Here is a 26,607-nt window from a genome sequence, read left to right on the forward strand (position 1 = left end):
TGAATATCGTAACACATCACACGGCGTGTATATTGTAACACAGCACATGTGTGTATACTGTTACACATCACACAGCGTGTATATTGTAACACCACACGTGTGTGTATATTGTAACACATCACACGCGTGTACATTCTCATACATCACACACCACGCACATTGTCACACATCACACACCGTGCACATTATCAGATATCACACTGCGCATATTGTCACATGTCATACGGTGCGCACATTGTCATAAATCACACACCGCGCACATTGTCACGCATCAAACCGCGCACATTGTCACACATCACACCGTGCACATTGTTACACATCACATGGTGTGCATATTGTCACACGTCACACACAGCGCCTATTGTCACACATTACACACCACGCACATTGTCACACATCACATGGCGCGTATTGTCACACGTCACACAACCGCGCATATTGTCACACGTCACACACCGCGCATTGTCACACATCACACACCACGCACATTGTCACACATCACACACAGCGCACATTGTCACACATCACACACTGCGCACATTGTCACACATCACACACAGCGCACATTGTCACACATCACACACTGCGCACATTGTCACACATCACGCACATTGTCACACATCACACCACACACATTGTCACACATCACACACCGCGCACAGTCACATATCACACCGCGCACATTGTCACACATCACATGGTGCGCACATTGTCACACATCACACAGCGCGCACATTGTCGCACATGTGCATATTTTATCACATCACACGTAGTAATATTGTAACACATCACATAGCGTGTATATTGTAACTCAGCACAAGTGTGTGTATTGTAACACATCACACAGCGTGTATATTGTAACAGCACATGTGTATATTGTAACACACCACACGCGTGTACATAGTAACACATTGCACGCGTGTACATTGTCACACATCACACACATGAATATTGTCACATATCACACGGCGTGCATATTGTCACACAACACATGACATTTATATAGTCACACATCACATGATGTGTACATTGTCACACATCACACACGTGTATATTATAAAATCACATGGCACACACTGTCGCAACTTGGACATGTGTATATTGTAACACATCACACACATGTATATCGTAACACATCACATGGCGTGTATATTGTAACACATCACACGGCGTGTATATTGTAACACATCACATGTGTGTATGTTGTAACACAGCAGATGTGTATATTGTAACACAGCACACAGTGCACACATTGTCACACATCACACACCGTGCACATTTTCACACATCACACGGCGCGCTCATTGTCACACATCACATGCGTGTATATTGTAACACATCACACACATGTACATTACCACATATCACACGTCGCGCACATTGTCACACACCATACGCGTGTATATTGTCACACATCACATGATGTGTATATTGTCACATATCACGTGTGTATATTGTAACATCACACACAGCACACACATTGGCTCACCTCATACAACATGTATTTGTCACACATCACACACATGTATATCGTCACACATCACACGGCGTGTATATTGTAACACAGCACACATATGTATACTGTAGCACATCACACGTGTGTATATTGTAACACATCACACGCATATATATTGTAACACATCACACACGTGTATATTGTAATACAGCACATGTGTGTATATTGTAACACAGCACATAGCGCACACATTTTCACACATCACATGGTGCACCCATTGTCACACATCATACGCATGTATATTGTCGCACATCACACGTGTATATTGTAACACATCACACACATGCATATTGTAACATGTCACAAGCATGTATTTGTCACACATCACATATATATATTGTCACACAGCACACATGTATATTGTAACACATCACACGGCGTGTATATTGTAACACAGCACACGTGTATATTGTAACACATCACACGCGTGTACATTCTCACACATCACACACCGCGCACATTGTCATGCATTACACACCGCGCACATTGTCAGACATCACACTGCACACATTGTCACACGTCACATGGTGCGCACATTGTCACACATTAGACCGCGCGCACTGTCACACATCACATAGTGCGCACAATGTCACACATCACACGGTGCGCACAATGTCACACATCACTCAGTGCGCACACTCACACATCACATCGCGCACATTGTCACACATCGCATGATGCGTACACGGTCACACATCACATCAACGCACATTGTCACACATCACACCGCGCACATTGTCACACATCACACGGTGCGCACATTGTCACGCATCACACACTGGGCACATTGTCTCACATCACACACCGGGCACATTGTCATACATCATACGCCGCGCACTTTGTCACTCATCACACTGTAACCCCACTTTTTAAAAAAGGAGAGAGAGAGAAAACAGGGAATTATAGACCGGTCAGCCTGACATCGATAGTGGGCAAAATGATGGAATCAATTATTAAGGATGTCATAGCAGCACATTTGGAAAGTGGTGACGTAATAGATACAAGTCAGCATGGATTTGTGAAAGGGAAATCATGCTTGACAAATCTTCTGGAATTTTTTGAGGATGTTTCCAGTAGAGTGGACAAGGGAGAACCAGTTGATGTGGTATATTTGGACTTTCAGAAGGCTTTTGACAAGGTTCCACAGAAGAGATTAATGTGCAAAGTTAAAGCACATGGGATTGGGGGTAGTGTGCTGACGTGGATTGAGAACTGGTTGGCAGACAGGAAGCAAAGAGTAGGAGTAAATGGGTACTTTTCAGAATGGTAGGCAGTGACTAGTGGGGTACCGCAAGGTTCTGTGCTGGGGCCCCAACTGTTTACATTGTACATTAATGGTTTAGACGAGGGGATTAAGTGTAGTATCTCCAAATTTGCGGATGATACTAAGTTAGGTGGCAGTGTGAGCTGCGAGGAGGATGCTATGAGGCTGCAGAGTGACTTGGATAGGTTAGGTGAGTGGGCAAATGCAAGGCAGATGAAGTATAATGTGGATAAATGTGAGGTTATCCACTTTGGTGGTAAAAACAGAGAAACAGACTATTATCTGAATGGTGACAGATTAGGAAAAGGGGAGGTGCAGCGAGACCTGGGTGTCATGGTACATCAGTCATTGAAGGTTGGCATGCAGGTACAGCAGGCGGTTAAGAAAGCAAATGACATGTTGGCCTTCATAGTGAGGGGATTTGAGTACAGGGGCAAGGAGGTGTTACTACAGTTGTACAGGGCCTTGATGAGGCCACACTTGGAATATTGTGTACAGTTTTGGTCTCCTAACTTGAGGAAGAATATTCTTGCTTTTGAGGGAGTGCAGCGAAGGTTCACCAGACTGATTCCCGGGATGGCGGGACTGACATATCAAGAAAGACTGGATCAACTGGGCTTGTATTCACTGGAGTTCAGAAGAATCAGAGGGGATCTCATAGAAACGTTTAAAATTCTGACAGGTTTAGACAGGTTAGATGCAGGAAGAATGTTCCCAATGTTGGGGAAGACCAGAACCAGGGGTCACAGTCTAAGGATAAGGGGTAAGCCATTTAGGACCGAGATGAGGAGAAACTTCTTCACCCAGAGAGTGGTGAACCAGTGGAATTCTCTACCACAGAAAGTTGTTGAGGCCAATTCACTAAATATATTCAAAAAGGAGTTGGATGTAGCCCTTACTACTAGGTGAATCAAGGGGTATGGCGAGAAAGCAGGAATGGGGTACTGAAGTTGCGTGTTCAGCCATGAACTCATTGAATGGCGGTGCAGGCTCGAAGGGCCGAATGGCCTACTCCTGCACCTATTTTCTATGTTTCTATGTTTCTATGTGTGAAGCTGTGTGCCAGGAACTAACTAAATGTTAACACTTCTCCCTAAATAACTTGGTAGCCCAGTAATTGCAGCACTGGTTTCTGTAGATTTATACCCATAATTCTGTAGATTTATAACCTCCTTATCCTTCTGGACCTGTCTGCAGTCTTTGCCACAGTTGACCACTCTATACTCCTCCAACACATCTCCACCAATGTCCAGCTAGTTGGGACTGCACGCGCCTGTTCTATTCTTATCTATCTAATCGTAGCCAGAAAATCTCCTGCAATGGCTTCTTTTCCCACTCCCGTATCGTTACCCCTGGTGTCCCCCAAGGATCTGTCCTTGGCCCCCTCTTATTTCTCATCTATATGCTGTCCCTTGGAGATATCATCTGAAAACACAGAGTCAGTTTCCACATGTACACTGACAACACCTAGCTTTACCTCTTCACCACTTTGCTTGACCCCTGCTTGGTATCTATAATTGATAGATTGCTTGTCCGACATCCAGCACTGGATGAGCAGAAATTTTCTCCAATTAAATATTGGGAAGACCGAAGCCATTGTCTTTGGTCCCCATCACAAACTGCGTTCCCTAATCACTGACTCCATCCCTCTCCCTAGCATCAATCTGAGGGTGAACAAGAGTGTTCGCAACCTACGTGTCATATTTGACCCTGAAATTGGTTTCCAGCTACATACCTGCAGCAAAACTAAAAACGCCTTTTTCCACCTCCGTAACATTGCCCGCCTCCACCCCTGCCTCAGCTCTTCTGCTGCTGAAACCCTCATTCATGCCTTTGTTACCTCTAGACTTGTCTCCTCCAACTCACTTCTGGCCACCCTCCCACATTCTACACTTACGTAAACTTGAGGTCATCCAAAACTCAGCAGCCGGTGTCCTAACCCACACCAAGTCACAATCACCCATCACCCCTGTGCTTTCTGACCTACACTGGCTCCCGGTTAAACAACGCCTCGATTTCAAAATTCTCATCCTTGTTTACAAATCACGCCATGGACTTGCCCCTCCCTATCTCTGTAATCTTTTTCAGCCTCACAACCTCACAAGATGTCTGCACTCCTCAAATTCTGACCTCTTGTACATCCCTCATTATAACTGCTCAAGCATCGGTGGCCGTGCTTTCTGCTGTTTTGGGTCCTAAGCTCTGGAATTCCCTCCCTAAACCTCTCCGCCTCTCTTTCCTCCTTTAAGATGCTCCTTAAAACCTACCTCTTTAAACAAGCTTTTGGTTATTTGCCTTAATTTCTTCTTTTGTGGCTCGGTGTCAAATTTATCTGTTTTATCTTATAACACTGTTGTGAAGCGCCTTGGGACGTTTTACTACGTTAAAGGCGCTATATAAATACAAGTTATTATTATTATTATTTCCTTGATCCCCAGCTATCAGTTGAATTTTCTGGGGTGCACTATATGAGCTAAAATAACACAAGAATGCAAAAAAAGCATAGTGCAAGATAAGAGCTTTCAGCCCATCAAGCCTTCTGCCTCATTGACCATGTTCAACCTGTCCTGCCACTCACCTATTTAATCTCCTGATGAGAGAGCCTGTATAACCACAAAGGTCAATCAAGGAGAAATCTAGAACACTTATCTGTCCTCACTTCTCCAGCTGTCCCACCACCCCACCCCAAGTACCCCAAGTCCCACTGCCAACTTGATATTTATACAGTTACTTTGTGAAGGACACAATCAATACAACAACATTAACTGCTCTTTCTGGGAGTTAACTCCACATATTTCTGTCTTTTTATTGTTTTTTTCCCCCAAGTATTTTTACTTAATTAGCAAGCATTGGTAACATGATTAGTGGAATTTCTAACTTCCTGTGCTGAGCACAAGGATACTGTGATTGAATGTTTCATCACTAACCTTTACATCTAATCTTTTTAGGTCCGATCATATGCAAGGTACTGTACAGTAGACTCATGACTAATGCCAGAGCATGTGGAGTCAGGGGACTGGTAGCAGAATAGACAGCCAGCTGGTTACAAAACAGAAAACAGAGGGTAGCGGTTAAGGATAGCTACTCGGACTGGTGTTCCACAGGGATCGGTCCTGGGACCACTGTTGTTCTCAATTGGGAGGTATAGTTAATACAAAAGGAAGAATGAGACAAAATAAAGGAATACATTAATAAGCTCGCAGAATGGGTGCATAATGGGGAAATTAATTTCAATATAGACAAGTGTGAGGTGGTGCATTTTGGTTGGAAGAATAAGACGGCCACATACTGCTTGGGTAAAAAGAGTCTGAAAGGAGTGCAGGAGCAAAGCGATCTAGGGGTACAGATACACAAATCACTAAAAGTAGCGGTGCAGATTAATAAGGCCATAAAAACAAGCAAACCAAGCACTGGGGTTCATTTCTAGAGGGGTAAAATTGAATAGTAGAGAAGTTATGTTAAACTTGGTTAGACCACACTTGGGGTACTGTGCACAGTCTGGTCTCCATATTATAAAAATGATTTAGAGGCATTGGAGAAGGTGCTGAAAGACTCACAAGGATGATACCAGAACTGGGATGATATACTTATCAGGAAAGGCTGAAGAGGCTGGAGCTCTTTTCTCTAGAAAAGAGGAGGCTGAGGGGTGACCTGATACAGGCCTCTAAGATAATGAATGGGTTTGATAGAATAGGCGAAGAAAAAATGTTTCCACTTGTTGGGCAGTCCAAAACTACAGGTCATAAATATAAGATAGTCATTAATAAATCCAATAGGGAATTCAGGAGAATCTACTTTACCAAAAGAGTGGTAATAATGGGGAATGCACTACCACAAGGAGTAATTGAGACAAATAGCATAGATGCATTTAAAAGGAAGCTAAATAGACACATGAGGGAGAAAGGAATAGAAAGATATGCTGATAGAATGAGATGGAGTAGGGTGAGAGGAGGCTCGTGTGGAACATACATGCCAGCATGGGTCACTTGGGCCAGATGGCCCGTTTCAGTGCTGTGCACGCGATGTAACGCGATGATTTTCTTGAAGAATAAACATCTTATGCGTCCTCACAGGTTTATGGAGCTTCAAATGTGGAACTAGTCACTAGGACAAGAACAGAGCACCTGTCGGACCAGAACAAAAGCAAAAGCAAAGGTAAGTGAAGCCGTGCATCACTGGGCCTGTGATGAGCGTGTGGAAGCAGGTAGAGCAGTAACACCAGCACTGGGAAAAGGAGCAACAACAGGAGGCTGAAGCATTCTATTCAGTGCAGACAATAGTAACTGGAAAATACAGACAGGAACTGGGGCGGTCTCTGGTGATGAGTGATAGGAGAAAGGTAAAGGTTTCTTTTGAAAAGGGCTAATAAACCAATGATATTAAATATGCCCAATATCCTCTGTCTATGGGGCATTAATTGGAGGGAGCATTAATCTTGAGGTTTTACTTACTCGAATTCTCTCCCCATATTCACACCCTGCTCTTGAATACATGGTTCTCACTCCAATGAACATATAATCGACGCAAGGTGAATCCTGTACCTGATCGCAGCTGAGAATTCCCGTGTATTATATCACTGCCCACTTACTCTTCCTGTGGCAGGCACAACATTAAATATATGATAAGTGCTCAGCAGGGACTTACAAAGCCGTAATCCAATTGGATGGTTTTGATGAGATTATAAACCACGAGATTGAAACTCTCAAGGTGTTGAGCAGTTATTGTAGTGGCAACATTATATTACCATTGTTAGGAGAACTAATGCGAGAACAAAATGAATAAGGCACACAACACTGAAGAGTGACCATGGGCACATAGCTATTGGAGAGAGGTAGGGGGACAAGATGACATGGTCTAGTGGCATCGATGGCTATCCTGGTTATGACGACTTTCTGCAGTGTGAAGGAGCCACACTGAGATAGTAGACAAATCATGAAATACATAGGAGGGCAACAAAGAAACTAATGACTTAGGAGCCAAACGTGTGCTCACATGACTGATTCAATAGTAATACCAGTTGATTCTTCTCCTGGAAGAATACAGAAATTTATACTTTATATTACTGTACAGGTTGAACCTCCGTTATCCAGAACCACCCCGCGTCTGGAACCATTCCCGGCCACCGGGTGGCTCATGCGCAGAATTCCGACATGAACAAATTGAAGTCCTACCTCACTGCCGATTCCCGCAATCGCTGGCCTGACCCCGTGATCAGCCCCCCCATCCATGATCTCTCTGCCGCACTCTCAGCTCCAAGCCAGCCAGCCCCGATATCACCTTGCTCAGTGCCTATACCATCCAATTTACCGTAACCACCCCTCATCTGGAAAAATCCCTTATCCGGAACAGGCCAGGTCCCGAAGGATCTGGATAAGGGAGGTTCAAACCTGTATAATAATATTGAAGAGTAAAATATTTGTGTGTTTGTTATTGGGGATACTGAGTATTTTCAACCCAGCACATACCAGTCATCTTCGCCAGACTAAGGGCAGGGAAGTGGAGTTGAGCCCAAGATCAGATCAGCCAAGATCTTATTGAATGGCGGAGCAGGCTCAAGGGGCCAAATGGCCTACTCCTGCTCCTATTTCTTATATTCTATGTTCTAAGAACATTTTGCTAAAGATTTAATTTAGATTCAATTTCTTCAGCGGTGATTTAAATAACTGAGGTACAAATATTGCAAAGGAGTCTCTTTTTTAAAAAAAAATAAAAAGCTTATAAAGACTCTGATGTCAGCATGTGACGACTGGGACAATTAGTTGTGATATTTAATATGAAATCTGACTGTAAAGACAGGCTTCAACTGATGATTAGAGATAAGGGCTGGCTGGCCTCTTATTAACGTGTTGCTTGGGCTCCTTATAGGTGAATCCATGAGATGGGTGAAACTAGATATTGATTTTTAATGAGGTAACAGAAGTCTAATGTCAGGGCAAAATGATTTGCGACATAGTTGCAGTGGAAGAATTTTTGCGCAGTGCCATGATTAAGGCAAGCGCGCCAGCTCTGAGCTTCTTCAAAGTCAGCACGATAAAAGTGTTTTATACGCTGATGTTGTTAGGATTTGCTATCTGGGGGCAGAGAGCTGGTGCTACACCACCAATTTGCATTTCTCAACCCCAGATTGTGTTTTTTTTTTCTAAATTGTTTCAACCTCTAGGGCACCGACGACACAAACCTGTTTCAACAGCGCCCACTCTGTTGGCCCACCAAAGAGTTTTGCCACCGAGCAGCCAGAAGATCAGAAGTAAAGTGTTTTTATATTTGTTTAAAATTTCAAGTGTTCTTTTTAGTGACCTCTGAGTAAGCTTATTACAGTGGAACCTCCATTATCCATATTCCAATTAGCCTTTCATACCGATTATCACAGGACAATGCGAGATGTCGCCAGGTTGCCCAGCCCCTTCCGCTGCTTGTACTTCATCGCCCTCTGTTACCGAATCAAATTACATTTTAATGTTAATTGTGTCGTGCTTGTCTTCATTCCTGTGCTGGGGGGGGGTGTTGTCGTGATGTTGTAAGATCAGATTTGGAGTTCCTCAATTATCCGCCAATTTCCACGATCCACTCCCATCTGGTGGATGATGGAGTTTCCACTGTACTTTCACACAGTTTTAGGATTTCGTTCAGCATTATGAAAGATTGACAACCATGGGAACCTGGAATTCCCTGGAGCTGTCGGCCAACTAAGAATCAAGTTTCAGTAAAGGGATAAAAGTCCAACTTTGAATGAAAACAGGAAAAAAAAACTATGGAGGAAAGGAAAAGTGGACTGAATGTAATTTCGCAATGTTCCTCAGAGCCATTGCTGCTCAGCATAGACCACAAAATGTCAACTTTGGTGACTATATATTACTGAATGTCTTTCATTGGGAATGGTTTACTTACATGCGTTGATTCCTGTTGTGCTAAAATGTCCCATTTATATTGCAAGTGCAACTTCAATACTATAGTATGTGTACAAATCTGAGGACTTTAGCAGTCTGGCTAGGGCCTTCCCCAGTGCTGCGGAGAGGTCCATATAGTCCAGCAATGACAAGAGTGCATTGTTGGCCTGCGGAGCTTAGGGCAGACGCCAATATGGGGACCTAACGCTAAGTGCTGCTTGAACACACTGTTTACGTTTTCTACCATCGACAGATTCCATCAAAAGGCTGAAATCCCATTCAAGGAGGGTTTCACTGCCTCCACGATAAGAAGACAAGGGTCGTTTACCCTGCAGCATACTCTGCAATGGTGCTGTTGATGTTGCGCCAAGGGCTCATAAGGATGTCTGAAATTGCATTTGAAGGGAATTTAAGCAATGAGATTGGACCACTCTATGGTGCAGCAAGTGTACAAAATCAATTGACGTAATTTTGCCAGTGCAAGTAAAATTAGAACACAACCTCAAGGGAAGAATTTCCGTAGAATTCTTCTTATTTTCCGCCGTATTTTTGGCAGAAGATCGGCAAACGTCTTGGAGAAACAGTGCATGTAGCTGTTCTTAGCCATTTACGCTGTTCTCTGGCCATTCTTCCGACCTCCTGCTGGGGACACCCTGAGGAAATTCCAGGCGTAGGTCTCGATGATAAAATTTGCTGCATTCAGAGTTGCACAGGGGTGGAACGATTGCCATGTTACCTGTTGGTCTTCCAGCTCAAATGAAGCAGTTAGGAGAGCTGCTTAACTTTTCAAAAATACCTCATGCACCTAACAAAGGCCAGGCATTTTTTTCACAGTGAGGGAGGGATGTTCAGAAGAGCAGTCATCCCGGAACACTCCTGCACACTCTAGCCGGTAAATATAATATGCGGTGTAGAACAGTGCCATAAAGACCAGGAAGACCCAAGGTTCAGTTCCTGGTCTGTGCTGTGAGCTCAGACATGGTGGCAGTAAGCTCGAGTAATAATTGGCTTCAACTAGTGAGAGGAAATATCAGCCATACCTACTAGAAGGTTATATGTATGTGACTGCTTCAGGAGTTACCAGAGCGAGCTGGCACTGATGGAACCCCCCCCCCCCCCACCTCCCCCCGCTTAACTAAGAACCTTCAGGAGAGGAGGGAAGAAATTTGAGGGAGAAATCTAGCCCACTGATAATATACTACTGTTTAAAAGCAAGAATATCTGGTAAGATGACGATAGCCTTTACAGATGATATTTTCTTCTGAATAGGAATGCAGATTCAATCATGAAAATTTAAATATAAATACATTTTAGAACACCAGGTTTCTGCTCTACCTGGTCATATCTATAAGTATATTACAAATCTTATGTCTACATGCACTTCCTGGCTACAAAACAATACATCCTGTGGTTACTTTTTGTGTTAGATTTTTCCATTACAAATGTCTATGTCGACTTTTATAATGGAAAATGCTTATGTAAACATGTTGTGTAATTATACCCTCCAACCAGTGTGGTGGCGCTGTAGCTCTTTAGTTTTGTGTTCCTCGGGCTCTACAGCAAAAAAAACTCATATGCTCCAACCATCTCCACTTCACTGCTTCTCAAATTGCAACAAATTTTGATATTTAACTATAATTAAGATAAAATGAAGGTATGATATAAAACGAAGGACAGAATGTAGGACTTTAAAATGGAGACTAAATTACATCTGCTCACCCTAGCCCAATTATTCCCTGCCTGCTAACCCCACATCAACTAGTCTTGACTCCCAATGTGTGCGGTCACAAGGGTTCGACTAATTATTAAAAAAAAATACAATTCAAATACACGCAGCTGAAATCATTACGATTCCCTATTCGCCCTTTCAATTCTTAATGTAATGCATTTTGCACAGCATTGCTTTATGGTCCAGTTAGTTACTGACACGTTCGCAACACCTCAGCTTTTACTTTGAAGGGTATGCAATCCGGATCTGCACTTGTAAATCTAACGCTGCCGGTGTTACTGTAGCTTTGATCCCTGGACTGAAGAAGTCTCTTCACATGTCATCTCTAATCAGATGTGTGACTGAATATTTGGCAGGTGGTGGCTTCTATCAGTTAAACTAAACAAGGCCATCATCTATAAACTGAGCAAAAGAATACATTAAAAAGGTGACAGTACTTCTGAAAGAATGTTAATGATGTAAAAATGAAGTGATTTGACAGTTGATAATCCCGTAGAGCAAACGCTATAATTCAGCATAAATTCATATTGAATGATTAGTCAATTGGACCGACCTTGAAGCTCGCCAGGAATACGCAACACGGTAATGAGTGTACGACTATGTTCCGTGCAGTTCAAGGCATTGCACTTAGAGCACCCCAAGTGGTGGAGATTGGTGACAAACCATTCACCAGACAAAATTGAGGTGAGGATAATGATAAAACGAACAGCTCACAAACTAGAAATACCAAGCTGAATGCGATAGTTTAATTAGCAGGCAACCAAAAGTTGAAGAGTTAGAGCAATGAATCAAACGGTTCTGCACACATTTCTCCATGACAGTGTCATTCCGAATAAGGTGGAAACAGAATTCCTCGTTGATCATTTTTATGTTATTTTTTTTAAATAGAGAATCTCATCAGAAGACTTGCCTCTCAAAAGGACGAGTTAAATTCAAACTGTTTTAACTCAGCAGGTTTGCATGTTGAATGAAGAGATCAATCAATATAAACACACTGCCATAGAACCAACACAGTAGTGAAGAGCATCGCTTGTCTTTTGCAGGCAGTAAAACTCCTCTCCAGTCCTTCCTGGGCATTGCAGAGCAACACGTTGGACCACACAATGGGGTTCGTATTGGAAACTTTGTTCTGTTACCTCTTCCTGAGCTTTTGTTCCAGCTTATAGATCACATGGTATGGAGTCAGAATCTGCTTACTGTCACAGAATTCAACAAGCTGACCATTATTTTAAGCATACTGATATGTCCTTACTATACAGTATAAATGCACAAGAGGCCCATACTTGAGAGAAGGTTACTCTGTGACCAGTAACCTTTATTTGCCAGCACTGAAGTGATGAAGGTGGGTGGAGCTTGCCCTTTTATACCTGAAAGACCAGGTTAGGAGTGTCTCCCACAAGTTCACCACCTAGTAGTCAATGTTCTCACAGTGTACAACTTAGGTCAGTTTATACATGGGTTCAATGACAATTAAATACATGACATCACCTGCCCCCTCAAATTCTTATTGGGATCACAGGTTAAGACTCTCTGGTGGTTTACGCTCCCTTGTAGAGCACCTGAGTTGGGGCTCCGGTTGTTGGGCGCTGGCCTGAGTGTCTGCTGTTTGCGGTGCCTCAGGCCTGTCCGGACTGCCCACAGTGACTGGGCTCTCCTCCACTTGGTTCTGGTGTTCGGTCACCTGTGTGGAGTGAACTCTACATCGTGTTCTTCCTCTGCTTCTTCTATGGGGTTGCTGAACCTCCTTTTTGTTTGATCCACTTGTTTGTGGCAGATTTGTCCACTGGTAAGTATAACTACCAAAATTCTATTTCCCTCTTTGGCAATCACAGTGCCTGCGAGCCATTTAGGCCCTGCAGCGTAGTTGAGAATAAAGACAGGGTCATTGACATCAATACATCGCACCATTGCATTCCCATCGTGGTAGTCACATTGTGACTGGCGCCTGCTCTCAACAATTTCTTTCATGGTGGGGTGTATAAGGGATAACCTGGTTTTGAGCGTCCCTTTCATTAGCAGCACTGCGGGTGGGACCCCTGTGAGCGAGTGTGGCCGGGATCTATTGGCCAACAGGAGGCGTGATAAGCGGCTTTGTAGGGAACTCCCTTGGATTCTGAGCATCCCCTGTTTGATTATCTGCACTGCTCGTTTGCCTGGCCGTTTGAGGCCGGCTTGAACGGTGCCGTTCTGAGATGGTTGATTCCATTGCCTGCCATGAAGTCCTGGAATTCAGTGCTTGTAAAGCACGGGCCATTGTCACGGACCAAGATGTCAGGTAGATCATGGGCGGCGAACATTGCCCGTAGACTTTCTACTGTGGCAGAAGATGTGCTTGAATTGAGAATGTCACACACAATCCATTTGGAGTAGGCGTCTACTACAACCAAAAACATTTTTCCCATGAAAGGACCTGCGTAGTCCACATGGCTTGGCGGGCCAGGACCAGGGGCTAAGGGGGGCTTCCCTGGGCGCATTGCCCAGCTGGACACACGTGTTGCACCTGCGAACACAAAGTTCCAGGTCTGCATTTATCCCTGGCCACCAAACGTGTGACCTGTCAATTGCCTTCATCATGACAATGCCCGGGTGCTCATTGTGGAGTTCTCTGGTGAACATCTCTTTGCCTATCTGGGGCATGACTACTCGGTTTCCCCATAGTAGGCAATCGGCCTGAATTGAGAGTTCATCCTTGCGCTGTGAAATGGTTTGAATTACTCAGGGCATGCCCTGTACGTGGCTGCCCAGTCCCCATTAAGGACACATTTCTTGACTAAAGACAGTAGCAGGTCTCTATTTGTTCAGACTTTGATCTGACAGGCTGTCACGGGTGATCCTTTGCTTTTGAAAGCTTCCACAGCTATGACCATTTCAGCAGCATGCTCGTTTGCCCCCTCGGTGGTGGCTAGTGGGAGCCTGCTGAGTGCATCAGCGCAGTTTTCAGTGCCCGGTCTGTGCCGAATTGTATAGTCATAGGCGGCTAACGTGAGTGCCCACCTCTGTATGCGGGCTGATGCGTTTGCATTTATGGCTTTGTTGTCAGCCAAAAGGGACGTTAGGGGTTTGTGATCTGTCTCCAGCTCAAATTTCCTGCCTAACAGGTACTGGTGCATTTCTTTTACAGCATATACACACGCAATCGCTTCCTTTTCTACCATCCCGTAGCCCTGTTCTGTTGGGACAGACTTCTGGAGGCATAAGCTCCTGGCTGTATCTGACCCTTGGCATTAACATGCTGCAACACACACCCATAGGATGACGCATCGCACGTTAGAACAAGTTTCTTACATGGGTCATATAGCGTTAACAGATTGTTGGAGCATAACAAATTTCATGCTCTATCAAAAGCCCTTTCCTGGCTGTCTCCCCAGATCCATTCGCGACCTTTGCATAGGAGCATGTGTAGCAGCTCTAACAGCGTGCTCAATTTGGGAAGAAAGTTACCAAAATAGTTCAGGAGCCCCAGGAACAAATGCAGCTCCGTCGTGTTACGGGGTCTGGGTGCTCTCTGGATCGCTTCTGTTTTGAACGCAGTGGGTCTGATCCTGTCGGCTGCTACCCTCATCCCCAGGAATTCTACCTCTGGAGCTAGGAAGACGCACTTCACCTTTTTCAGTCGCAGCCCTCCCCGGTCCAGTCTGCGTAGCACCTCCTCCAGATTGCGGAGGTGTTCTTCAGTATCACAACCTGTGATGAGGATGTCATCTTGAAAAACCACTGTCCTTGGAATCGACTTGAGGAGACTTTCCATGTTTCGTGAAAAGATCGCGGCAGCCGAGCGAATCCCAAACGGACATCTGTTGTACTCAAACAACCCCTTGTGTATCGTGATGGTGGTCAGCTTCTTCGACTCACTCGCCAGCTCCTGGGTCATGTAAGCTGAGGTTAGGCCCAATTTTGAAAAAAGTTTGCCACCGGATAGTGTCGCGAAGAGGTCCTCCGCTCTCGGTAGCGGGTACTGGTCTTGGAGTGTCACCCGATTGATGGTGGCCTTGTCATCACCACATATCCTGACCGACCCATCCGCCTTGAGCACCGGCATAATCGGGCTCACCCAGTCACTGAATTCGACTGCGAGATGATGCCTTCCCTCAGCAGGCGGTCTAATTCACCTTCTATCTTTTCCCGCATCATGTATGGCACCACTCTGGTCTTGTGGTGTACTGGCCTGGCGTCCCGGTTTATGGGAATCACTACCTTGGTCCCCATGAAAGTGCCAATGTCGGACTGAAATAGTGAGTCAAATTTGTCCAGGACCTGTGAGCATGATATTCGCTCCACAGAAGAAATTGCATTGACATCGCCCCATTTCCAGTTCGTGACAGCCAGCCAACTCCTCCCCAGTAGTGCGGGACTGTCCCCCAGAACAATCCAGAGTGGCAACCTGTTCTCCGAATCTTTGTGGGTCACGACTACCGTGGCGCTGCCTAGCACCGGAATGATCTCCTTTGTGTATGTCCGTAGCTATGCATCAATTGGCAATAATTTTGGCCTCCTGGCCTTGGACGCCCACATCTTGTCGTACTGTTTGATACTCATCAGGGACTGGCTGGCCCCCGTGTCTAGCTCCATTGATACTGGGATGCCATTGAGGAGCACTTTCATCATTATCGGTGGCGTCCTGGTGTATGAACTGTATATGTGCTCCACATGAACTCGCTGAACTTCAGCTTCCAGTGATTTCCCCCAGTGTCCATTTGGCCTCGTAGGCTTACATTGTCCCCGTCCTCCTCATACATCAACCTGGCAGCAGGCTTCCTGCACATACGCGCCAAGTGACCGCTGACGTTGCAATTTCTGCAGGTGTATTGCTGATACCTGCAAGCTCTGGCTGTGTGTTTGCCTCCACACCTCCAACATGAGCCGTTGTTGGAAACAAAAGGCCCATTACCAGTCGATCGTCTCTGACTGTCTGTGTAACTGTTTTTAAGCACACCATTAATAGGTGTTGATGGCGCCATTACTGGCCGCATTGTCCTTGCGATGGCGTGAATCGCCATTCAGCTAACCATTGTCTCTGTTGAATTCCCCCTTTGGGTTCGACTACATGCTCGGGCATGTCCGATTGTCCTTGTCTGCCTGGGGAACTGTGTGCCGTGTTAACAATGTAGACTCCCTGTCCATTTGCTGCATTTAAACCAAGATTTTTGTCAAACATCATTCTGGTCTCTTCCTCCCCTGAGATAAATGTCTGGGCCATCAAAGCCGCTGTTTCCAGGGTCAAGTCTTTGGTCTCGATCAGTTTCCTGAAAACCCCAGCGTGCCCGATGCCCTCAATAAAAAAGTCTAGCAGCATCTCCGCTCTGCATGCATCTGGGAACTTACATAGGCTCGCCAGTCGCCGGAGGTCTGCCACGAAGTCTGGAACGCTTTGCCCTTCTCGTCGCCGGTGCGTATAAAACCGGTGTCTCGCCATGTGCATGCTGCTCGCCGGTTTAAAGTGTTCCCCGATCAACTTACTGAGCTCTTCAAAAGTCTTGCCCGCCTGGCGCTAGAAGGTCCTTCATCAGGGAGTACATCCTGGATCCACAAACCGTCAGGAGATGAGCCCTGCGTTTGTCGGCCGAATCCTGTCCCAGCCATTCCTTAGTGACGAAGCTTTGCTGTAGTCTCTCAATAAAGTCGTCCCAATCATCACCAACACAGTATCTCTCGTCTGTGCTGCTAGTGGCCATGCTCGCGTGGTTTAAATCCCAGTTTCTCGTCGCCAATAATATGTCCTTACTATACAGTACAAATGCACATGAGGCCCATACTTGAGAGAAGGTCACTCTGTGACCAGTAACCTTTATTTGCCAGCACTGAAGTGATGAAGATGGGTGGAGCTTGCCCTTTTATACCTGAAAGACCAGGTTAGGAGTGTCTCCCACAAGTTCACCACCTAGTGGTCAATGTTCTCACAGTGTACAACTTAGGTCAGTTTATACATGGGTTCAATGACACTTAAATACATGACACATACATCGTTTCAAAACTACATTCCATAGGAGTGCTACTTAATCTGTCCTGCACAATAAACATAAATGCTGGAAAAATGCTATATTTTACACTGAGAAACCTGTTTAGGAGGTTGGGCTATAGGTTGGAGTTTAGAAGGATAGAGGTGATCTTATTGAAACATGTAGGATACTGAGGGGGTTCAACAAGGCAGATGCAGAGAGGATGTTTCCCCTCGTGGGGAATCTAGAACTAGGGGGCATAGTTTCAGAATAAGGGGCCGCCCATTTAGAACTGAGGCGAGGAGGAGTTTCTTCTCTCAGAGAGTCGTAAATCTGTGGAATTCTCTGCCCCAGAGAGCTGTGGAGGCTGGGTCATTGAATATATTTAAGGTGGAGATAGACAGATTTTTGAACAATAAGGGAGGGAAGGAAGCAGGCAGGGAAGTGGAGCTGAGCCCAAGATCAGATCAGCCATGATCTTATTAAACAGCGGAGCAGGCTCGAGGGGCCAGATGGCCTACTCCTGTTCCGATTTCTTATGTAAACCTCCAATGAAGGGCTAAGGTACATAGTGCAAGATACTACCCAAGTTTAAAAGAGTAGGAAAGAAGACAAGTAGTGATTAAGTGGTGCTGAGTTTGGGTTTGACTTTTGTGATGCATAGTAGTTTAGGACTGAACGTAACTTCTAACTAGGACATGGGTGGCCAAAGAAGGGGAAGAATTTCTGTGGGGCTTCTCCTGATCATACCTTGAGTGGAAATCCCAAATGAGCAGCACAAACAGCCGCTTACGCTGTTTCTGCTGATCATCTGCCACATTTATGCTGGGACATTGGGAGAACCCCTGTGAAAGAAATCGACGTCCTGGTCCCTATTCTGGGCCCAGTTCACCAAACTTTTACTGGCCAGTGAAAATGTCAATTTCTGCAAATGGCTGAGTGACCGTTTGTAGAAAACAGCATCCAGTGGATCAGAAAAGTTTTTGTGTGTTGAGCCCTCAGTCTCGAAAAGATCTGCCTGCACTCCAGCTTGCATTAGAATATAAGAAGGGCGTTGGTGTATAGTGTTTGAATAAGTCAAATTCTGTTTCTATTGCAGGGGTTTCAAGGATTTTCACTGGAGTTCTGGGGGTCGCATTCTGTCATTGGTTTACAGTACCTGACTACGTCATGTTTTGTTTGTGTTACATGGTCGGACTCCATGAGTTTCACTGGTGTTTTAGTGGTTACATTCCGTGATTCTGCCCATTTTTACGCGAATACTGCAAATCAATGGCCCGATACTTTGATCTGATGGTACTTCAGATTGATTGATAACTCAGTCTTGTTGAAGTGCAGTATCATGAATTGCTGTTTCATTGCTGTTAAATCCAATACTTCTGTAAAATATGCTAGAACTGTGAACACTAAATGCTGTAATTTAATTTGTTAACATTTTGTGATCCAGGCCTTCATTACTCAGACATTCAGCAATACCAACCCAACATCTATTACTCCAGACGAGTACTTCAACTTGAACTTTGAGCTGGGAAACCGAGATATTGGACGTCCCATGGAGCTCACCACAAAAACACAGAAGTAAGCTGAAAACCTTTTTTGTTGTATGTAATTGTGAAACACATATTACATCATTTCCTGTATCCTGCTCTGGTAGTAACACAACAAATACATAACAAGGGCTCGGATTCCCTTCTGTAAATGGCACACTGAAACACTGTGCTTTTCTAACAGTGGAACAAACAAAAGTTGTGATCTCAGATTTGAGCTACCAAGCAGAGGAGTTAAATCTAACCTCAAGCTTAGGGTTCTAAAGAGCTCAGCAACAACACCTTGCATTTATATAGCGCCTTTAACATATGAAAACATCCCTTGGTGCTTCATCGTAGCTTATTTTCAAAAGGCCTTTGATAAGAGATCACATGGCAGGCTCATGACATAGGCGGGGTCACGGGACAAATAGCTTAACGGATAGCATATTGACTAAAAAAATAGAAAGCAGAGAGTAGGAGTAAAAGATAGTTTTTCAGATTGGAGGAAGGTAGAAAGTGGTATTTCACAAGGATTGGTGCTGAGACCACTGTTAATTTACATTAATGATTTGGATTTGGGAACAAGTAACTCATGTTTGCAGATGATACCAAACTGGGGGTATAGCTAACACTGAGGAAGAATGCAACATAATGCAAGAAGACATCGTCAAATTGTCAAGAAATTGTCAAAGTGGCAAATGAACATTAACATGGATAAATGTGAGGTGATGCACTTTCGTGGGAAAAATAGAAACACATCTACACATTAAAAAAATCAGAAACTGAATGGGGTAGAAGTGCAAAGGGATCTCGGGATACAGATGAACACATCATTAAAAGCAACATGCAGGTCAGCAAAGCAATTAAAAATGCTAACAAAGCACTGAGATTTATTTCTAAGGGTATAGAATTCAAAAGTAGTGAAGTTATGTTGAACTTGTACTGGTCAGGTTGCACTCAGAGTACTGTGCACAGTTCTGGTTCCCATACTATACTCAGAGAGTGGTTAGAACGTGGAGCTCGTTACTACAGAAATGTTTGAGGCAAATAGATTAGATGCTTTCAAAAGGAAACTAGAGGAATACATGACAGAAAAGTGATTAGAAAGATATGCTGAGAGGCTGAGATGAAGCGAATGGAATGGAAGGTGACTCGTGTGGAGTATAAACACCAGCACAGTCTAAGTAGGCCGAATGGCCCGTTTCTGTGCTATATATGCTATGTAATCGGACAAAAATTGACACTGAGCCAAAGAAGGAGACATTAGATGGAGTGACTAAAAGCTTGGTGAAAGAGATAGGTTTTAAGGAGGATCTGAAAGAAGGAAGAGAGGCAGAGGGGTTTAGGGAGGGAATTCCAGAGCTTAGGTCCTAGACGGCTAAGGCAAACTGCAAATGGTGGGGTCAAGGGAGTGAGAAAACCAGTTGGAGAAACGTAGAGATCTCGGATGGTTGTAGGGCTTGGAGGAATTTACAGAGGTAGAAAGTGACGAGGCCATGAAGGGATTTGAACAGGAGAAGAGAATTATAAATTGGAGCTATTGGGGGTCCCGGAGCAAATGTAGGTCAGCAAGCACAGGAGCCATGGGCGAGTGGGGCTTGGTGAGGGTTGGCTTGAAATTTATAGTTGAGTTTGGAGGTGAGCAAGGCATAGTTCAGGGTTTCGACAGCTGATGGGCTGAGGTAGGAGCGGAGACAAGCAATATTACAGAGGGTTAGTCGACAGTCTCAAGCTCTGTTCTCAAGGTTTCATCATCATCATCATCACAGGCAGTTCCTCAGAATCGAGGAAGACTTGCTTCCACTCTTAACATGAGTTATTTGGTGGTTCCAATACGAGAACCACAATCTCTGTCACAGATGGGACATATAGTCGTTGAGGGAAAGGGTGGGTGGGACTGGTTTGCCGCACGCTCCTTCCGCTGCCTGCGCTTAATTTCTGCATGCTCTTGGCGACGAGACTCGAGGTGCTCAGCGCCCTCCCGGATGCACTTCCTCCACTTGGCCAGGAACTCCCAGGTGTCAGTGGGGATGTTGCACTTTATCAGGGAGGCTTTGAGGGTGTCCTTGTAACGTTTCTGCTGCCCACCTTTGGCTCATTTGCCGTGAAGGAGTTCCGAGTATAGCGCTTGCTTTGGGAGTCTCATGTCTGGCATGTGAACTATGTGGCCTGCCCAGCGGAGCTGATCAAGTGTAGTCAGTGCTTCAATGCTGGGGATGTTTGCCAGGTCGAGGATGCTAACGTTGGTGGGCCTGTCCTCGCAGGGGATTTGTAGGATCTTGCGGAGACATCATTGATGGTATTTCTGCAGCGACTTGAGGTGTCTACTGTACATAGTCCATGTTTCTGAGCCATACAGGAGGGCGGGTATTACTACAGCCCTGTAGACCATGAGCTTGGTGACAGTTTTGAGGGCCTGGTCTTCAAACACTCTTTACCTCAGGCAGCCGAAGGCTGCACTAGCGCACTGGAGGCAGTGTTGGATCTCGTCGTCAATGCCTGCTCTTGTTGATAGGAGGCTCCCGAGATGAGGCAAGTAGTCCACGTTGTCCAGGGTCGCGCCATGGATCTTTATGACTGGGGGGGCAGTGCTGTGCGACGAAGATAGGCTGGTGGAGGACCTTTGTCTTACTGATGTTTAGCGTAAGGCTGAGGACATTATCGGCACCATGGGATTAGAGTGCAGCTTTGTAACTCATTTCTAGGCAATGTTAGATCTAGGATTCCAAGCCTAGTAAGTCCATTTAGACTTTCATGAGCAAATAATGAGTCAAAATGGAGAAAAAGGTTATTGCACTAACCGTAGAATGATCTTCTACGTATGGGCTTTACACTAAACATCCGTAAAACAAAGCTCCCCCACCAACCTGACCCCACCACACAGCACTTGGACAACGTGAACCATTTTCCATATCTTGGGAGCCTACTATCAGCAAGGGCAGACATCGCCGACGAGGTCCAGCACCGCCTCCAGTGTGCCAGCGCAGCCTTTGGTCCCCTGAGGAAAAGAGTGTTTGAAGATCAGGACCTCAAATCTGGCACCAAGTTTATGGTCTATAGGGCAGTAGTGATACCCACCCTCCTATATGGCTCAGAGATGTGGACCATATACAGTAGACACCTCAAAGCGCTGGAGAAGTACCATCAGCGCTGCCTACGCAAGATCCTTCAAATCCATTGGGAGGATAGACGCACCAACGTCGGTGTTCTCGATCAGGCCAACATCCCCAGCATCAAAGCACTGACCACATTCGACTAGTTCCATTGACGGGCCACATCGTCCGCATACTCGACATGAGATTCCCAAAGCAAGCGCTCTTCTTGTAACTCCTACATGGCAAGCGTGCCCCAGGTGGGCAGAGGAAACGTTTCAAAGACACCCTCAAAGCCTCCTTGATAAAGTGCAACATCCCCACCGACACCTGGGAGTCCCTGGCCAAAGACTGCCCTAAGTGAAGGAAGAGCATCCGGAAGGGCGCTGAGCACCTCGAGTCTCATCGCCGAGAGCATGCAGAAAACAAGCGTAGACAGCGGAAGGAGCGTGCGGCAAACCAGACTCCCCACCCACCCTTTCCTTCAACCACTGTCTGCCCCACCTGTGACAGAGACTGTAATTCCTGTATTGGACTGTACAGTCACCTGACAACTCACATTTAGAGTGGAAACAAGTCTTCCTCAATTTCGAGTGTCTGCCTATGATGATGATGATGGTGCATCGGAATTAAAGGCTCCTATAATGGCTCAGTTGGTAAAAGGCAATGCAACGAAACCATTAAGACCAGAGGTTCTTGGGTTTAATTCCTGAGGTCGCGGATCTCAGCCCATGTGGCCAGCAGCAATACTTCAATTATCCTCACCATCCCAGGGTTAAGAAAGAAACATTGGTCTTGATTTTGAAAGGGGTATAGAAGTGTACTAGTTATGTTACTGAACTAGTAATCCAGAGGCCTGGACTAATAATCCAGAGAATGAGAGTTCAAATCCCACCATGAAAATTTGAATTCAGTTCAAAAATATGCAAGTAAAAAGCTGGTATCAGTTAAAGTGAGCATGAAGCTGCCGGATTGTCTTAACAACTCAACGGATTCACTGATATCCTTTAGGGAAGGAAACCTGCTGTCCTTACCCGGTCTGGCTGATTTGAGACTCCAGTTCTGCACCAGTGTGGCTGACATTTAACTGCCCTCTGAAATGGCACTCGATTGTATCAAACCCCTGGGCAACTATGGATGGGCAATAAAATGCTGGCCTCGCCAGTGACACTGAATGACAAGAGTGGATATCATATAAACCCAGAACTTGACTCAGCTGTGATGCCCCCCCCGACCCCGACCCCCGCCACCCACTGCCACGCCATAGCCTACACGCACTTATTTTGTCCACAAACAAGGAATGATCTGTTGGATATGTGCTGCATTATGATCAGCACTCAAGGAACTTTACCCGGACAGAAATTAACATCTTTATGAAAGGAACTGGGGAGAAAGTTGACCAAACCAAATCTTAAGCGAAGGATTGTACGGCAGTCTGCCATTTTCACACTTGAGGTAAAGAGTTAATTTAATGTTAAAAGAAGGATAGCAACTCGCCCCTCTGCCCAGTTAGCTATGTCCAGCTTAATATACGATGCAGCATTTATTATCTATGCCAGTGAAGTCTACGGGATAGAAAGCAATACGGCACCAATCAGTAAAGAAAGCTTAGCATTTATATAACACCTTTCATGACCTCAGGATGTCCCAAAGCGCTTTACAGCCTAGTGTAGTCACAGTTGTAATGTAAAATCGGTTTAACAAAAAAATCAGGACCCATCAGTGAGATGCACACAAAATTGGGGTAGGAAGCAGGGCATAAAATGAAGCAAATGGTATATAATGGAGTTAATTATAAAATTAGCATCATAGGCGGTCCCTCGAATGAGGATGACTTGCTTCCACATGAGTTCACAGATGTTTCAATGAAGGACCCGATGTTCCAGTCCTGAACTCCAATTGAGGGGGTGGAAGATGCCTGTGCGTGGATTTTTTTAACGTGTGGCGGCCGTTGCACACCAGCCACCACACGGGCTCGACAGAGCTAGGCCTTTATCCAGCGGCAAGGGTAAACCAGGACGACTGGGGACCTGCTCTGCTGCACGGACCTAGCGGGCACACACATCGCAGTGTGGGCTGGCCCCGTGCTGCCCCTGGGCCCTCGGCTCTTCTGGGCCCCGTACCCTCATTCACCGCACCTCCGCCACGATCTCTCACCGCTCCTCCACCATAAACATTCAACCGCATCTCGCCACAAACACTCGCCGCTCATCCGCCCCGACCTTCAGCACTTTGATGACAAGACATAAGCAGAATATTACAAGTTTGTTCATATTATCTCATGTGGGAATATAGTATTCTCGCAAACACTGCAGTTGTGCATGTTTCATAAACTGCTAAATTCTGAAGTACAGTGTATTGAAAATCAATGCTGGTGACTGTCATTTTTCAAATGAAAAGAGTACATCACTTAGTAATTTGCAGGTGTATGAGCGTTGATGAGATGCTGCTGACTACCGGGCTTTGGAAAGAGCAAATTATGGATAATGACTGAATTGCTGATTTTTCGATGCGGAGTTCCTGCTCTTTAATGGAGCTCCCCCCCACCCCCACCCCCACTGCCACCACCACCACTACCACAGCATCTAAACCAGAGGACAGTGTTGGTGCTTGGCAATATCTTTATTATTAGATATCAGGAAGGTATCATCCACATTAGTCACTGCAGGGTTGGTCTTAATTATGGAACTCGCCTTGGAGTCAGAAGCTTGTGGGTTCAGGTCCCACTCCAGAAACTTGGGCACAAAATCTAGGCTGACACTCCAGTGCAGTACTGAGGAAGTGCTGCACTGTCAGAGGTGCCGTCTTTTGGATGAGACGTTTAACCGAGGCCCCATCTGCTCCCTCAGTTGGACGTAAAAAATCCCCCTGGCACTATTTCAAAGAAGAGCGGGGAGGGTCTCCCCGGTGTCCTGGCCAATATTTATCCCTCAACTAACATCACTTTAAAAAAAAAAACAGATTATCAGGTAATTATCGCATTACTGTTTGTGGGCCACCCCGATCTGTGTGAGAACACCACCACAGGTCAGGGCTATAAATAATGCTGGAGCGCCGGGCCCTGGAACATCGTGGGCGAAGGTGCGGCGAATGAAGAGCCGAGGGCCCAGGGGCAGCACGGGGCCAGCCCACACTGCGATATGTGTGCGCACTAGGCCCGTGCAGTAGAGCAGGTCTCCAGTCATCCTGGTTCAACCCTTGCCACTGGATAAAGGCCTAGCTCTGTCGAGCCTGTGTGGTGGCTGGTATGCAACGGTCACCACACGTTAAAAAAAAATCCACGCACAGGCATCTTCCACCCCCCTCAATTGGAGTTCAGGACTGGGACGTTGGGTCCTTCATTGAAACATCTGTGAACTCTTGTGGAAGCAAGTCATCCTCATTCGAGGGACCACCCATGATGATGATGATGATGGTCTGTGGGACTTTGCTATGCGCAAATTGGCTGTCATGTTTCCTGCATTACAATAGTGACCACACTTCAAAAGTTGGCTGTAAACTGCTTTAGGATGTCGTTGTCATGAATGGCGCTATATAAATGCAAGCTCTTGCTTTATTTTACATTTCACAGGTGTTCTGTGTTTAGAGTTCTTTTTCCCCCTTGAGATTTACTCGCTCACTCCTCAATCCATCCATAATACTTACTCAGACTTCAATAAACAACATGCTGAATGTTCACTTTAGCTGCTGTCTCTAAATGCATTAAGTGCCTCCATAATGATCGGAGCTATGTCCCTATGGGGGAGTTAAGCTCCATTTTTATCACATTTCTCCTTTTGCTGTGTAGCTGTTTTTCAACTAATATACAGTTTATTTCATGGAAATGCATTGACTGGATGCATCATATTTTACTTTATTGAAATGAATCATCACTTAAAAAAAAATCTGCTTGATAGTCATAATATTATTTTAATGCAAGATAAGATAAAAATACACTGCATTAAAGAATGCTTCCCTCCAAAGCTAGAATATTCCCTATATCAAAGCATGTTTTTTTTAAAAGCAGTGAAATTAATGACTAAGCCTTGAACCAAATTCTCTCAGCATAGATTCATTTCCATGTTTATGACACTTCTGTCTCCAGTTTATCTTGAGGACAACTTTTTGTAACAACCAATGCAGAATTTGTTAGTGAAATGGATGCAGATCAATAAAAAAAGTTAACTAGTCCTGCAATTAAATATTTCAACAAGCAATACATCTTTTGTGATAGTTTAGCAGCATATATTTGCTATGTTCTGAGAGTTTGTATGATTCACACTGGCTGGTGAATTGGACTCTGCATCTTAACTGCAGGCTGGATTGTTAATAAACTAACAAAACAGATAAGAACAAATGAATTTGCATTGATAAAGTGCCTTTCATGCTCTCCCAATGTCCTAAAGCACTTCATAGCCAAATAATGACATTTGAAGCATAGTCACTGTTGTCAAATAGGCAAATGAAGCCATCAAAGTACACGCATCAAGATCCCGCAAATAGGAAATGAGATAAATGACCAGATAATCTAATGTTTTTTTTAGCGGTATTGGTGGAAGGATGTATGTTGGCCAGCATACTGGAAGAACTCCTGGCTCCTCTTCAGAGCGTACCATAGGATCTTTTACATCTACTTTTAAGGCAACCTTCTGACTCGGAGACAAGACTAATAATA

General features: G+C 45.0%; 1 protein-coding gene across 1 annotated transcript in view; it reads left to right on the plus strand.

The window, feature by feature from the left end:
- Positions 1-26,607, plus strand: part of ankrd13b (ankyrin repeat domain 13B) — a 408,867-nt gene that overhangs the window by 326,895 nt on the left and 55,365 nt on the right. The window contains exons 8-10 of the mRNA XM_070858078.1: positions 6,854-6,935; positions 12,440-12,504; positions 18,780-18,910. Coding sequence (XP_070714179.1) covers positions 6,854-6,935; positions 12,440-12,504; positions 18,780-18,910 — 278 coding nt within the window. The remainder of the gene's footprint in view (positions 1-6,853; positions 6,936-12,439; positions 12,505-18,779; positions 18,911-26,607) is intronic.

Source organism: Pristiophorus japonicus, chromosome 16, assembly GCF_044704955.1.
Source record: "Pristiophorus japonicus isolate sPriJap1 chromosome 16, sPriJap1.hap1, whole genome shotgun sequence".
Taxonomy (NCBI): Eukaryota; Metazoa; Chordata; class Chondrichthyes; family Pristiophoridae; genus Pristiophorus; species Pristiophorus japonicus.